The 14,452-nt window shown below is 43.9% G+C and overlaps 1 protein-coding gene across 1 annotated transcript; it reads left to right on the top strand.

The window, feature by feature from the left end:
- Positions 1-621: 621 nt before the first annotated feature.
- Positions 622-2,192, top strand: LOC137659239 (uncharacterized). Its single transcript, XM_068394272.1, has 2 exons — positions 622-894; positions 1,641-2,192. The coding sequence occupies exons 1-2, from the start codon at positions 622-624 to the stop codon at positions 2,190-2,192; spliced, it is 825 nt and encodes a 274-aa protein (XP_068250373.1).
- The last annotated feature ends 12,260 nt before the right edge of the window (positions 2,193-14,452 follow it).

The following is a 14,452-nucleotide window of genomic DNA, read 5'->3' as shown; positions in this document are numbered from 1 at the left end:
GGTTGAGGAGATGGAAGGGGAAGGGAAGGGAGGGGAGGGGAGGGTGAGGGGAGGGGAGGGTGAGGGGAGGGGAGGGTGAGGGGAGGGGATGGGAAGGGTTGGAAGTGGGGTGCGAAACTCATTTGACACTATGACCATCCAATGTTGTGAGAGTTTTCAATCTTTCGCCTTATATTGGGGATTGTGTCTCTATCAAGAGACTTCCATTTCCCTGGGGAAGAATTTTTGGCTGCCCTCCACATATAGCAACTATTTCCCTGTTAGCTTTAAAAACATTTACATGTTCATGTCTTAAGGCGAGGGCTACTGCATCAGGAACGGGTGCAGCTAAAGAAGCGAGCTCACTTTGGATTCAGAATATGTCAGCTTAATGTTGGGTCCATGGCTGGGAGAGGTAGAGAAGTGGCTGACTTGATGAGGGAAAAGAGGATATATGTTATGTGTGTGCAGGAAACACGTTGGAAGGGAAATAAATCTAAAGAGTTGGGTGATGGATGTAAGCTATATTTTAGTGGAACAAATAAACAAGGTAGAAATGGAGTTGGCATAGTACTGTCTAGTGAGCTGAAAAATGTGGTGATAGAGGTGCAAAGAATGAATGACCGTATCATCAGATTGAAGATGGGTTGTGGAGGAGAGATTCTGAATATTATAAGTGCATATGCACCACAAGTTGGTTGCACAGAAGTTGAGAGAGGAAATTTCTGGAGAGACATGGATGGAGTAATGCAAAAACTGGAAGAACATGAGAGGATCATAGTGGGGGCAGATTTTAATGGCCATGTTGGAAGTGAGAATGAGGCAATTGGTCAGGTGCATGGGGGCTATGGATTTGGGGAGAGAAACCAAGGAGAGAGTGTAGTGGACTTTGCTGTGTCCTTTGACATGGCAATAGTAAACACATTCTTTAAGAAGAAAAGGGAACACCTAATAACAAATAGGAGTGGGGGGAAGATGCTCCCAGATAGACTACTTCCTGTATAAAAGAATAAAGCTGGTGGAGGTCAAGAACTGTAAGGTTATCCCAGGTGACCATGTAGCCCCCAAACACAGACTGCTATGTATGGACTTAGGCCTAAAAAGGGAAAGAAAAACTAAAGCTAAAGGGATAAAGAAAATTAAATGGTACAAACTAGTGAGGGAAGAAGATGAAATGAGAGTTTAAGAGGAGGGTTTTGGAGGATATTGATATAGGAATTGAAGATGTTCAAGAATGGTGGACACAAAATGCAGCAGTAATAAAAAGGCATGGAAAGGAGCTGCTAGGAGAGACATCTGGTATCATATGGGAAGAAAAGGAGAGTTGGTGGTGGAGTGAAGAAATTGAAAAAGTTGTAAAAGATAAGGAGGCAGCAAAGAAGAGATGGGAAGAGTCACAGTCAAGGGAAAACTGAGAGAGGTTCAGAGAGAAAAATAAGGTGGTGAAGAAGGTAGTAGACCAAGCTAAAGCAAGGGCATATGATGATGTGTATAATGAGCTGGGGACAAAGGAAGGATTAAAAAAGATGATCAAGCTATCAAAGACTAGAAATAAGCGCACCAAAGATATTACACACATCAAACAAATAAAAGATCAAGATGGTGTAATACTTAGAAAGGAGGAAGACATTGTAAAGAGATGGAAAGAATATTTTGAACAGCTGTTAAATGAAGAAAATGATAGATTATTAAGAGAGCATGGGCAGGTGAACATTGGCATGGTAATATGGTTCTCTAGGCATGAGGTAATAAATGGACTGAGGAAGATGAAGAATGGGAAGGCAACTGGACCAGACATGATTCCTGTGGAGGCATGGAAAGCATTCGGAGATGAAGGAATGGATATACTGTACGATCTCATGATAAAGATTTTTCAGCAGAAAAAGATACCAAATGAGTGGCGTGGGAGTATATTGCTCCCAATCTTCAAAGGGAAAGGTGATGTCCAAGAGTGTGGGAATTACAGAGGTATTAAAATGTCCCACGCTTTGAAGATAGTGAAAAGGATGATAGATGCCGGACTAAGAGAAGAAGTAGAAATAGGTAAAGAGCAGATGGGATTCATGAAGGGGAGGGGAACAACAGATGGTGTAATTTGTCTGTGGCAACTAATGGAGAAATTCCGGAAAAAGCAAAGAGACTTGCATGTGGTATTCATTGACCTTGAAAAGGCTTATGACGAGTCCCAAGACAAGAGGTATGGAGGAGTCTGAGGGAGAGGAGGGTCCCAGAGAAGTAGGCTCGACTGATACAAGAGATGTGCCGTAATGTATTTACTAGAGTGAGGAGCAGTGCTGGGGAGACAGGGGGTTTTGAGGTGAGAATAGTATTACACCAAGGGTCGGCTCTGAGTCTATTTATCTTTAACATATTGATGGACATTTTAATAGAAAAATTAAGGGAGGCAGTACCATGGAACATATTGTATGCAGATGATATTGTTCTGTGCACAGAAAGCAGGGAAGATCTGGAAATGAAATTGGAAAGATGAAGGCAAGTACTGGAGGACAGAGGAATGAGAATAAGTAGATCCAAGACAGAATATGTGTGTACCACCAGTGAAGGGGATGATAGAAAAAGTATTCAGCTTAGGGGAGAACAGATAAAGAGAGCTGATAAGTTTAAGTATTTGGAATCCTTTGTTAACACTGGAGGAGGTATGGAATATGAAGTTAAACATCAGGTACAAGCAGGCTGGAACAAATGGAGAGGAGCCTCAGGAGTTCTTGGTGTCAAAAGAATACCACTGAGATTAAAAAGAAAATTTCATAAGATGGTGGTAAGAACAGCAATGCCGTATGTCTGGTTACAGGGAAGTAGCCAAGAATGTACTGAATAACCTGGTTTCAGTAAGGGATATAAATATACAACTCAATAGAACGGAGTTCTAATTGGAAGATGTATATAGCCCTTATTGGCAGAAAGATAGCTTGCACGCATATATGTACTTGTCCATTTGTGCTAGCGCATGCGTATTCTCTGCCTCCAGGAAACGTTTGCAACGAATCCGGTTGTGGGAATAATGTATGTGCGACAAATGGCAACATTATTGCCGAAAGAATTTTGATCGTTGACTAACTGTAATATTCTCTTGAATGAGAGCGAACATGATCTCAAACAGAATATAGTTATAGAGGCTATCATTTCCCCTTTGGTTTACCCCTCCTCTTTATATGAGGGGCTAGCCAGTGTTCATTACACAAAAACGGATGTCTGTTTACCTGTGAGCGGGGTTTGAAACGTTCGTAACGTAATGAAAAGATGCCCACGCTGTTGCTATCGTTCTTTTAACGTCAGCTAACAATGTTCCTTCGGGACTAATTGTTCGAAACAATAGCCCTGTAAGGATAGAATAAAAGTCTCGGAAGACTATCGTGTAAAAAGGCAATTCGTTATACCCAGGGTACAATGACGGGGAAGGCTGCCTCCATCAACGGTAAAACCGAGTTTAAGACCATAACCTCGCGGTTTTGTCTTGGCTAGAGTGCATGCGATGGGAAGGCTTACGACCTTCATGAAGTTTTAACACCCATTGAAGTTTTGTAAAAACTTCTCAGGCACGAGTCTCCCGAAAAAGGGTGAAGTCTCCTATGTGGGGTTTTGCTTCAAGAAGGCCAGACATAATTGCCACCGACCGCTTACCTAAAGGGGTTGCCGTCGAACGCTTTCTCGATAGTGAGAAAACTACCGTCTAAATCAGGCAAGGCCTGCCAGGGGAAATGAACTGCAATGTAAAGAAATTTTTCATTCCCCGCTCATTTCCATCTGCTAACCAAACCACTCGAAGTGGGAAGGTGGAGGAAAGATGACAGTAGTTCGTTCGAAAACGAAAGGATCAGTGCTGGCGAAACCAGACCAGCTGATATAGTAATCAGCTGGGAGTGTAGTGACGTATCAAGTCAAACCTTTGGAAGACCCATCCCGTTGAGGGAGGGGTCGACTATAGAGTTTTCTGAAAACTCTGGATCGTGGAAACAGAGATTTGGATGAGAACCTAGGGGTTCAGAATCTATTTGTGAATTCCTTTGTCATGACCTTAAAGGATGTTGTGCCGAGAACCCGCAGGGACTCTGTCGCTGATTCCTGATGGAATTTCCAGGAATCGAGTTACGTGACCAAGACCCCAAGGAACTGTGTCATAGTTACCTGTAGAGATTTGTAAACCCTTAGGCAGCAGGCATCCCTCTGTCATCAGAGTAAAATTCTTGATGACGATGGGCGCGCGCGAACAATTCACGGGACGAGAGTTTGAAAACTCTGTCATGAGAGTAAACCTCTTGTGCACTCGTGAACACTCTGTCATATAAGTATGGCTATGATCACGAGAACCCAAAGGTTCAGCGTGGACTGCGTTGTGAGACCCCGAAGGGTCATAAGAGTTGTTCGCACACTTCAACCGATTGCGTGCACCTCGTTGTTCGTGCGAGCGAATATGGTCGTGCGCGCGCCAATACAGTCGTGCGCTCCAATCCAATCATGTGCGCACACCAATATGGTCGTGCGGTCCTATCCGATCATGTGCGCCAATATGGTCGTGCACGCGCGCCAATATGGTCGTGCACGCGCCCCAATATGGTCGTGCACGCGCCCCAATATGGTCGTGCACGCGCCCCAATATGGTGCGTGCACAATAATATGGTCGTGCGCTCTTGCGCCGAACTGTTGGTAGGTGGAAGGGAGCTCGTGCGCGAGCCCTTCACAATTGCGCGCACCTTTTCCGCGCTCACTGAGCGCATGAGGTTGTTCGCGCACCTGGCGCGCATGAGGTTGCTCGCGCGCATGGCGTGCAGTGTGTTGTTCATGCGCATGGCGAGCAACAGGATGTTCGCGCATATGGCGCACCAAAGGATGAACCCGCGCGCCATGATTGGCATTTTGCTTGTGCGCCCCAACACGGTCGTGCGCACCAAGTCGGTCGTGTATGCCGATTCGGTCGTGCGCGCCAATTTGGCCAAGCACGCCAACTTGATCGTGTACGCGAGAGCTCTCAGGTTGGTGAGAGAACTCACTACTACGCTCACCCGAAGGTTCACGATAGCTTGTGTTGTGTGAGCGCGAACGATCAACACAACAAGAGTTTGAAAACTCTCCGTCATAAAAAGAATGATTCAGGTCACGAGAACCCGAAAGTTCAGTGTGAACTGTGTTGCGCGAACCCCCAAGGGTCACCGCAACGAGAAACCGAAGTTTCCCTCTCACTAAACACCGAAGTGTCAGAGTGACTAAAGTTACGAGAGCCCAAGGGTTCTGCGTAACTAATGTTACGAAACCCCGAAGGGTCAGCGTAACGAGAAACCGAAGTTTCCCTGTCTCAAAACACCTAAGTGTCAGTGACTAAAGTTAGGAGAGCCCTAGGGTTCAACGTAACTGATGTTACGAGACCCCGAAGGGTCAGCGTAACGAGAAACCGCAGTTTCCCTGACACAACACACAGGAGTGTTAAAGTGACGAAAGTTAAGAGAGCCCAAGGGTTCAGCGTAACTAATGTTACGAGACCCCGAAGGGTCAGCACAACGAGAAACTGAAGTTTCCCTGTCACAAAACTCTGAAGTGTCAGAGTGACTAAAGTTACGAGAGCCCAAGGGTTCTGCATAACTAATGTTATGAGCCCCCGAAGAATCAGCGTAACGAGTAACCGAGGTTCCTCTGTCCTGAGACCCCGAAAAGTCAGCGTGATTGATGGTACAAGTTCCCGAAGGCTCAACGTTACCATCGTTACGAGAGCCCGAAGGTTCAGCGTAACTGAAACCCGAAGGTTTCGAGCGGAGCCCCGAAGGACTCCTATAACATCTCCGCATAAGAGGTTTGTTCTCCCGAAGGAGAATATCGCTTAAGAGAAGGCTCTCGCTCCGCCCCCTGAAGGGGAACCATAAGCGTAACGGGGGACCGCCGATGCCCAGAGGCGGTCTTCTCTCGAGGACGAGAGACTTGTTCCTCCGAAGGGATAACCTGCTTCGGAGAAAGCTCTGCCACCGCCCCTGGTAGATCAGCAAGCTCCTACAAGTTATTTCTCGTGAACGAGAGTGAAGTTCTCCCGACAGAGATTGCCTAAGACAAGCTTTCTCCCAGCTCTATGGGAATAAAGCGTAGGCGTAAAACATCTCTCTCGTGTACGAGGAAGAGGTCTTCCCGAAGGAGGACATCGCCAAAGACAAGCTTTCTCCCAGCTCTATGGGAAAAAAGCATAGGCTTGATAGTCTCTCTCTCGCGAACAAGAGTGAAGTCCTCCCGAAGAAGGACATCGCCTAAAACACGCTTCCTCCCAGCTCTATGGGAAAAAAGCGTAGGTGTAAGAAACTCTCTCTTGCGAACGAGAGAGAAGTCCTCCCAAAGGAGGACATCGCCTAAGGCAAGCTTTCTCCCAGCTCTATGGAAAAAAAGCATAGGCATAAAAATCTCTCTCGCGAACGAGAAAGAAGTCCTCCCACAAGAGGACATAGCCTAAGTAAAGCTTTCTCCCAGCTCTATGGGAAAAAAGCATAGGCATAGACAAAAATCTCTCTCTCTCTCTCTCTCTCTCTCTCTCTTGCGAGACAGAGAGAGAGGGAGAGAGAGAGAGAGAGAGAGAGAGAGAGAGAGAGTGAGAGAGAAGTTCCCCTCAGAGGAGGAACATCAAGTTAAAGGTTGACAGCGAAAGCTACCTCGTAATGAGGGCAGCTCACGAGCTACCACATAGAGCGCAGGATAACGAAAAGGGCGGGCATAGAACTCGGCCTTGTGTTCTACGTCGCTGTTACCTGTGAAAAAAGGAAGTGGTTATCAATTACAATTCATGCTCCGTTGCACAAAATACACTATTCGGGGAATAAGTCACCTCCTTGTAAGATAATTCCTCGAAAGGAAGCAGAACTGTTATACACTTTAATTCTGTAATGAAACAAACATACGGCAGTGTTGAGAACCTGCCGACCAACAGTCCCAGGGAAGGGCGGCAATGACTTGACCAACAGTCGCAGGGAAGGGCGGCAATGACAACTCCCTACGGCAGAGGCAATTGGATACCATGACAACAGCAATTAAAGTTACACGTATCTAACAAAGTACATTTCCATTTATACATATATACACTTAATATATGTAAGATAAATGAAAACACACAAGAAAAACAAAAAATAAAAATAAAGAAAAAAACATCAAGGCAAGTCTTGCGGGAAAGAAGGGCAACATGTCCGTCCCCTACCGAGCCAAAAAGTAAAGTGGTTACTCAGCCGACAGGTGTGAGTGAGCGGGGTAGCCAGTCTACCCCACCCCCCACCCGCTAACAGGCGGATGGGGTAGTTATCCCTCACTAAAATTATCATGGCTCGTCTTTCAGCTACGCCGAAAGTAATACACTATTATAAACAGCGAAGGTTTGTATTTGTGTCGGAACAAATCTGAATTGTATGGCATTAAGCATTTCCCCATTCTTGCATATAGACCTAGTTCAAATGGGTTAGTAGAGTCTGAAAATCTTGTCCTAATTAGTATGCTTAAATACCTTGTAGCAGATAATCAGAGTATCTGGTCAGATATGTTGTCTACAGCTCAATTTGCCTTAAACACAGGATATAATGAGTGTTGGAGATACACCTTATTACTTGGTTTTCGGTCAAGATCCAAATTTGCCGTATGATGTCTTCACGAAAAAGGAGAAACTACCGTGTATAACGTAGAAGATTTTCATACTTATGTTGCCAACGTAAATAAGAGGGCTTTTGAAGTTACAAATAAGTTTTCAAAGGAACATTCGTGGTTACAACAGGATATTTAAAACGAAATCACACAAAATTCAGATTGGGGATCGTGTGTATATAAAACGGCTTCAGGGTAGAGAGCATAAGTACGAATCAGCTTTTTCATACTAACCATGATAAAATAACTGTGAAGAGCATAGCCAGAGGTAATTTATACGAGGTTCATGCTTCGATCGTCAAGATCGTGCCAGAGAATGAGTTGATGAGTTCAGACAATTGGAATGTGTCAGCAATATACCCTGTATTGGAAGCCAATGATGGATCAGATGAGTTTCAGCACATTCCCTGAACTCCCTCTTCTACCGAGAGAGAGAGAGAGAGTGACAGGCGGCCGGCCCTTAAAAGGCAGGGAGCCTAGACTTGGCGTCAGTTAGCCAGGATTAGCGATAGGTTTAGGTTAATTAATTAGCCATGGGAAGTGTCCGACTTTTCGCAGCAGTGTGTTTGACAGCTGTTTGCGTGTGTGTGAACAGTGAAGTAAGAGTACGCAAGGGCGTAGCCTTTGATGAGAGATTTAAGTTATCTTTCACGTCTGACGTACATGTGTTGTTAATTAGTTATGATCCCGAGAAAGTTGCGAGTCCACTAGTTATGATTCTGGACCAGATTGACAAGTTTGAGGGTCAATTGAAACAGGTTGAAAAAGGAATAACAGTAGTTAAACTAAGAGCGATTCTTGATAACGTAAAAAGAGCCCTTAGTAACTCATTGGGTGTGATTTATGTAGAGAGCGCTGCACAATTAGCTTTTGTAGCTAGTGAGCTAACTCTTCACTTAGAGAATGTTGCCAACCAAATTCAACACGTGGCAACCACGGGTGAAATCACATCCGACATTTTACCCCCCAGGGAGTTCCTAAGGATAATTAAGAAAATTCATGAGGTAGTGCCAATGTTTATTCCCACTGTAGAGAAAAATTTAGCTGAATTCTATCAAATGTCATCTGAGACTGTTACTAAGTTAAAGAGCAAGTTTTGTTTTTCTGTAGAGATACCTGTTAAAAATGAGGATTCAGATTTTCGTTTGTTTGAAGTAAAGTCACTGTGGACACAGAACGGAACAGAGAAATTCGCAACTCGGGTATCAGTTGATCTGCCATATTTTGCTGTGAACCAGAGGGACACTTGGGCTGTGGCTTTACCTAATTTAGATAGGTGTAGGATATGGAAAACACATGTGTTGTGTGAACCTGTATATGCACTTTTCGCGCCTGCCGCGCGTGTCTGTTTGCTTGATGTGTACCTGGAACAGCCTAGTTTTGTGCATAGTTGTAAGTTCGAGGTAAAAGCTGACTTTGAGAGGGAGATAGTTAATTTAGGACATCGTTGGGTTGTATCTGTGAGACATGAATCAAAGTACAAGGTGATGTGTGACTCGGGGAATGAGGTTAAAGTGTTGAACCCAGGAGTCACTGTTTTGACACATGAGGATGGGTGTTCTGTCCAAGGGGACGGGTACCGTCTACCTGGCCAAGGAGAATGAAGAGTGAACGTGTGACAGTTAAGGACACTTCTGTGTCGAATGCTTCTGTCATTTTGCCAGGTGTGAATGTGTCTCATGTATTAGTTTACCTTAATCTGACTAGACTTGGAACCATGTCCTTAGATCACCTCCCTCTTTACGAACAATTTGTAGATTTAAAAACGTCACAAAGGACTTTAAGCGTAGGTTTTTATTTAACTAGTATATGTGTGTTTCTTGCCGTCCTGTTTAGACTGGTTATATGTTGTAGGCCAATAGTATGTGGTCCTGCCTGTCTCCGATAGCGGAGGGCAGAGAGAGTCGGGGCAGTCATGCTGAGAGATCCTCTGCCGGTACGGGAAACTTCGGCTGTAGAAACACAAGTACCAAGGAGGACTGCCAGCCAGGTGTCTCACACCGGTGAAGGTCGAGGGAACATTCCTACACAGGGTGGGGTTCGGGTGTGTCCTAATGAGAACTCAGGTGTACGGATGAACGTACCGTCACAGGCACAGTTTGAAGACGTACCAACCCAGCTGGTATCACCTGTAGGTTGATTGCGCACACAGATGTGTTCTGTTTTTATGTACTAGTACTTTGTTTTGTAAACACTTTACTAGAGTGATATAGCTATATGAGAATATTATGATTGATGATCTTTTTGGTGATTTTTTTCTTTTATATGTAATGGCCATCCTGTATGTTTCATTTTAAATTTTTTGATGTTATATGATATGTAGAGTATCTCTTTTTACTTATTACGTCTCTGTGGACTTATATATATTTTCCTTTTCCGTAGGGAATGGTTTGTTTTTGTGTACTATGATTTCTTGCCAACTGTTATTATAACATGTCTCTACTTACAAAATCCAGGGCGGAGAGTGAGACTGAACCATGTAACGCCTCCCCTGTGATCTAAGAGTAGCAAAATTGTCGCTTAGGCGAGCCTGAGGATTAAAATCCTGAGTTGAGTATTTTTATATATGATTTGTTTTACTCGATGAAATCTTCGGATTTCAGTTGGTAATGTGTAACCTTTGGATATTTTGGTTCTTAGTTCTTCCTTGCCTAAGTGTCAAGATATGCATTGTTCTCAGAAATACTTGCCATAATTTTTTGCTTTATACTTATGTAACCTTTTTCTGTAATGTGTTTACTCATATGTATTGGTTTTCAGAGTTATTTACTGGCATATTTGTTCTTTTCATTGTGTTTTTGAGTATATAATCTTTTTGAGTATATAATCTTTTTGAGTATATAATCTTTTTGAATATGTAATCTTTTTTGGGTCTGCTTTTGGTTCCATTTAATCACATCATATATCTTGTGTTATAGTTCCTATTTTACTCATATTAGAAAGCACAACTACTGTAATGAAATATGTGAAGTTACTTAGTTCAGATTTTGTAGTTTGTTGCTGTTTGAGTTTCTTTATTGTGGGAAGTTGAGATTTTGTACACCCAGAGCGAGTTGCGGCTGAATAGTAATGTTGGGGTTTGAATTTAAAGTAAATGGTGACGTGAAATTTTTTTTTTTTGGGGGGGGGAGAATTTATCACAGTTCCAGGAGTAACTGTAACTTGGTAGGGAGGGATTTGTCACATACACCTTGTTTGGAACTTTTGTTTGAGGTCATGTGAATGACCTCAGTCTGCTGGCTCGCCTGGGAGTGTATGCTGTCTCAGCTTCCACTGGTGACAGGATTCTGTCTACATGTTGATCTGCAGACGAAGGGTTTTTTCCGTCTCCTCCTAGCTTTAGCAGACTCCTTGGGAGAGAAACGGCCCTGGAGACGAAGGCCGGCCCTGGAGACGAAGGCCTTCCGGATGGATCCGGTTGGAAATAACGAACAATTCCTCTCCATGACCATATATGGTCACTTCCCAGGATGCTATGTGTCACGCCCAGCGATGTGCCCTGCCCGCCATGCAGTCGGGTCTGAGTCGCCACGAGTCGTAGTAATACCGGTCTCGTAACTACACTGTTTTCTAAGACCAATATTCTGAGAGCTTATACTTAAATGTTTTAGAGTAAAAAGAAAAGTGAGAGGGACTTTTAAAGTATATTCATGCATTTGTTCCTTCATCCCCTGACCGTTTGTTCGCCCAAGAATAATGTAACGTTAAACAAATTGTTTTAGAAGAGCACTTATTTTTATGGATGAGATTGATAATTTTCCAGACTTTTCAAGTAACTTAAGTGTGCTCAAAGAGATGTAATTTTCTTAGTGGAAATACACATTGTTGAATTGTAGATTCGACTCTGCCTTACCCCGCTTTTTGAACTTTGATTTATTTTTAGTTAAAATTGTTTAGGACTTTGACACTGACTTCCAAAGGTTTTAATAATGGGGGTGAATTGTAACTGATCATCTATCAGTATGTGGAAAGAAATCTTTTCTTCCCTTATATAATAGGTTTTAACAATAGACTGTGCATGGTTACACAGGGTATGTTGGAAAAATTAACTACTGTATAATTTATACTATAGTTTTCGGTTTGCAGTATGATCTATACTGCAAATATACTGGCTACTGCATAGTCATATACTGTAGCTGGCAAGGCTACCACCTGGCGGCACATGCTGGCTGGGGTGGTAGCCGGCATTTTCAAGCCGGCCAGCGCAAGTTAACCACCGGCGCCTTGCCGGCTGGGGTAGTGACCGACAGCATCAACCCGGCCGGCATCCGCCAGCCAAGTCAGTGCTGTTGGCGGCTCGCCGGTTGCCGGCGTCTCACCGGTTGCAGATGCCGGCTGGGGTAGTGGCCGGCAGCATCAACCAGGCCGGCAACTGCCGGTTAGGTTAATACCCGGCGGCACTAGCCGATAGAGAGAAAGCAAGGAGTGAAGGGAACCTTATTGAATGTGTATCAACAGTAAATAAGGGTGTAAGTACTCAGTCTTACTGCCTTCCTCCAGAATGAGGGTTCAAATGGAAGGGGAGAATGTATCATTCAAGCTTCCACCCAAACACAAACCATTGCCGGTCTCTGCCGGCCACTGGTATGTGAGTGGCAGTCCAAGGGAGGACTGAAGAACATTCTACAGTAAAGGGGTCTCCTGTCGGCAGCCGGCCCAGCCTTTCCCGGAGCCTTGCGTCCATAAGGGAAAGCTAAGCGACTAAGCCACTGTATGTAGGAGCCCTGGCCGGCCCCACAACCTGCCGGCAAGCGGCGAAATTGTAGGACGACAGCCAAAGGGTTGCGATGGCTAGGCCATCACTAAAGGACAGAGGGGGGAGGGAAAAGGGTCCTGTATGAGGTGTGGAAGGAGCCCGCAGGGTTGCCGGTCCATCCACACCCCTAAGAAACTCTGTTTCAGTATCGGCGCCATCCTAGGCAGCAGGAGAATATCTATTCTCCAGTCTAGGGTCTGCCAATACAGTTAAGGGGCCGGCAGCAAACTTGCCGCCTCCTCTCAACACATGAGAAACAGAGTTCCAGTGCCGGCACCATCCTAGGCGGCAGAAGAATATCTATTCTTCAGCCTAGGGTCTGTGAGCACAGGACTAGTCTACTAGACCACAGGGAGACGGTGGCGGAATCATACAACCACTTCAGGTGCGGCCTAGAGAGGTCTAGCCTCCTATGCCGGCAGCCTAGTCCGACAGGGGAATAATTATTCACCCTGCCAGCCGGCTGCCAGCAAAAGACCATATACTCTGAGGTTCTGACCTAAACCCAAAACCTGCTATCTGCGGCTAAGGGAAGGGACAGAAAACCCTAGCCTAGCCCTGCCTGAATGACAACTCGAGGCATGACCAACTAGGGTTGTAGCCTAAGGCTACACTCAGAGGGAAGGAAGGATTACCCTTAAATCTCCACTGGAGACGAGTATCGGTTAATATAATAATTCTAGGAGATATCTATCTCCACTTCATTAATAAAACGATACACGAGGGTAACCGGGGAACATTTATGAAAGTATACTAAAGCCGGGTGAGAACCTACTAGCTTAATCCCCGAAACTCTCGTATACGATCTCAGAAGAGGAAAATTTATATGCAATCAATGTATCTTACACGTATAAATTGCCTAAATAGCTTCAATTAATTGTAATAACACTAGGAATGTCTATCATATCATGCATGAAAGTAAACTAAAACGCCTAGGCTAGGAAGCCTAGCGCAAGCAAGATTTGGTTACCTAAATTGCCGAAACTATAAAGAATACAATCAGCATAATATAATTAACTCCTAACAATGAAGACTGAATATCTATTAGATATTCATGCTATTAATACCGGGAAAGTCGTTCAGGGTAATTTAAATAACTCATGCGTAACGAACGACAGCGCCCATGACGCCTTCAGTTCAGGCAAAAGCTCTCTCACTTAATTTAACCTAATTTCACTGTGAGGCAAGAGCTAAAATTTATACAATGTAAAGATCAAATACTCAACTTTCCAGAGGCAGAAGAGGCCGGAGATTGCATGATAAATCCAACAAGAAGAACGTATACAAAAGAGCGAAAAGGAAAATCACCGAGCTTGTAGCGCTACACTTATAGGAATAAAGCATGGCAGCGACGATGGCGCCATCTGGATACTCAAAGTAGTAACGGAGGAAGGGTACCATGATAATGGCTCCCCTTCTATTTTTGCCACTTCCCCCCTCAAAGCAAAAACACTATTCGGGCTGAAGATTGCTATGTGTCACATCAAGATATACGTTCCCCGATATTATGCGATATCCTTAAGAGAAATTTTAAGGATACAGTATTCGTGCCAGGAGTTAGAACTCTGGACACCTAAAGGTAAATTCTCTGGGAATATCACTGTAGTCAAATATAACCTACGAAGCTACTTATAGGAACCTTCCATCAGGACGACATGGCCTGAACCCAAAAAAATTTTGATTATTAAACCACTCCTAAACCAATGCCGCTTAGAATTATATATCAAAAGAAACCTTGGACTTCCTTCTATTTAGTGAAAGTACTTAAATTTGATAATTTACTGGCAGAGCTATTGTATAGAGTTACCGTTATCTTTCGCCTACTTTTGCAAAATAGTATATTCAAGTTCAACAAGATATGCTAATGGCCATTGTAAAGTCTCGAAAAATCTACAGTCATGTATCAACAATGAATTATACTAAAAATGAGAGAAGTTGAGGTTAATAAAGCATTGTATTAAACCTACCTGAGCTTAACTGGATACAATAATAAACCTAGCTCTTAAACAGCTTAAATAAATATCATTCGGTAAGCTAAAGGCCTAGCCTACATTTTCATTCAATCTTTAGAGTATATCTTTATAGGCTCAAGATAATATGTTT

Source organism: Palaemon carinicauda, chromosome 19, assembly GCF_036898095.1.
Source record: "Palaemon carinicauda isolate YSFRI2023 chromosome 19, ASM3689809v2, whole genome shotgun sequence".
NCBI classification, from domain to species: Eukaryota; Metazoa; Arthropoda; class Malacostraca; order Decapoda; family Palaemonidae; genus Palaemon; species Palaemon carinicauda.
This window is presented reverse-complemented; position numbering and strand designations above follow the sequence as displayed.

Excerpts from the sequence above, each read along its gene's own strand:
- LOC137659239 (XM_068394272.1), top strand. The coding sequence starts at position 622 with ATGGGTTGTGGAGGAGAGATTCTGAATATTATAAGTGCATATGCACCA. Across the intron at positions 895-1,640 it reads TGTCCTTTGACATGGCAATA|CTGTTAAATGAAGAAAATGA; the intron begins GTAAACACATTC and ends TATTTTGAACAG.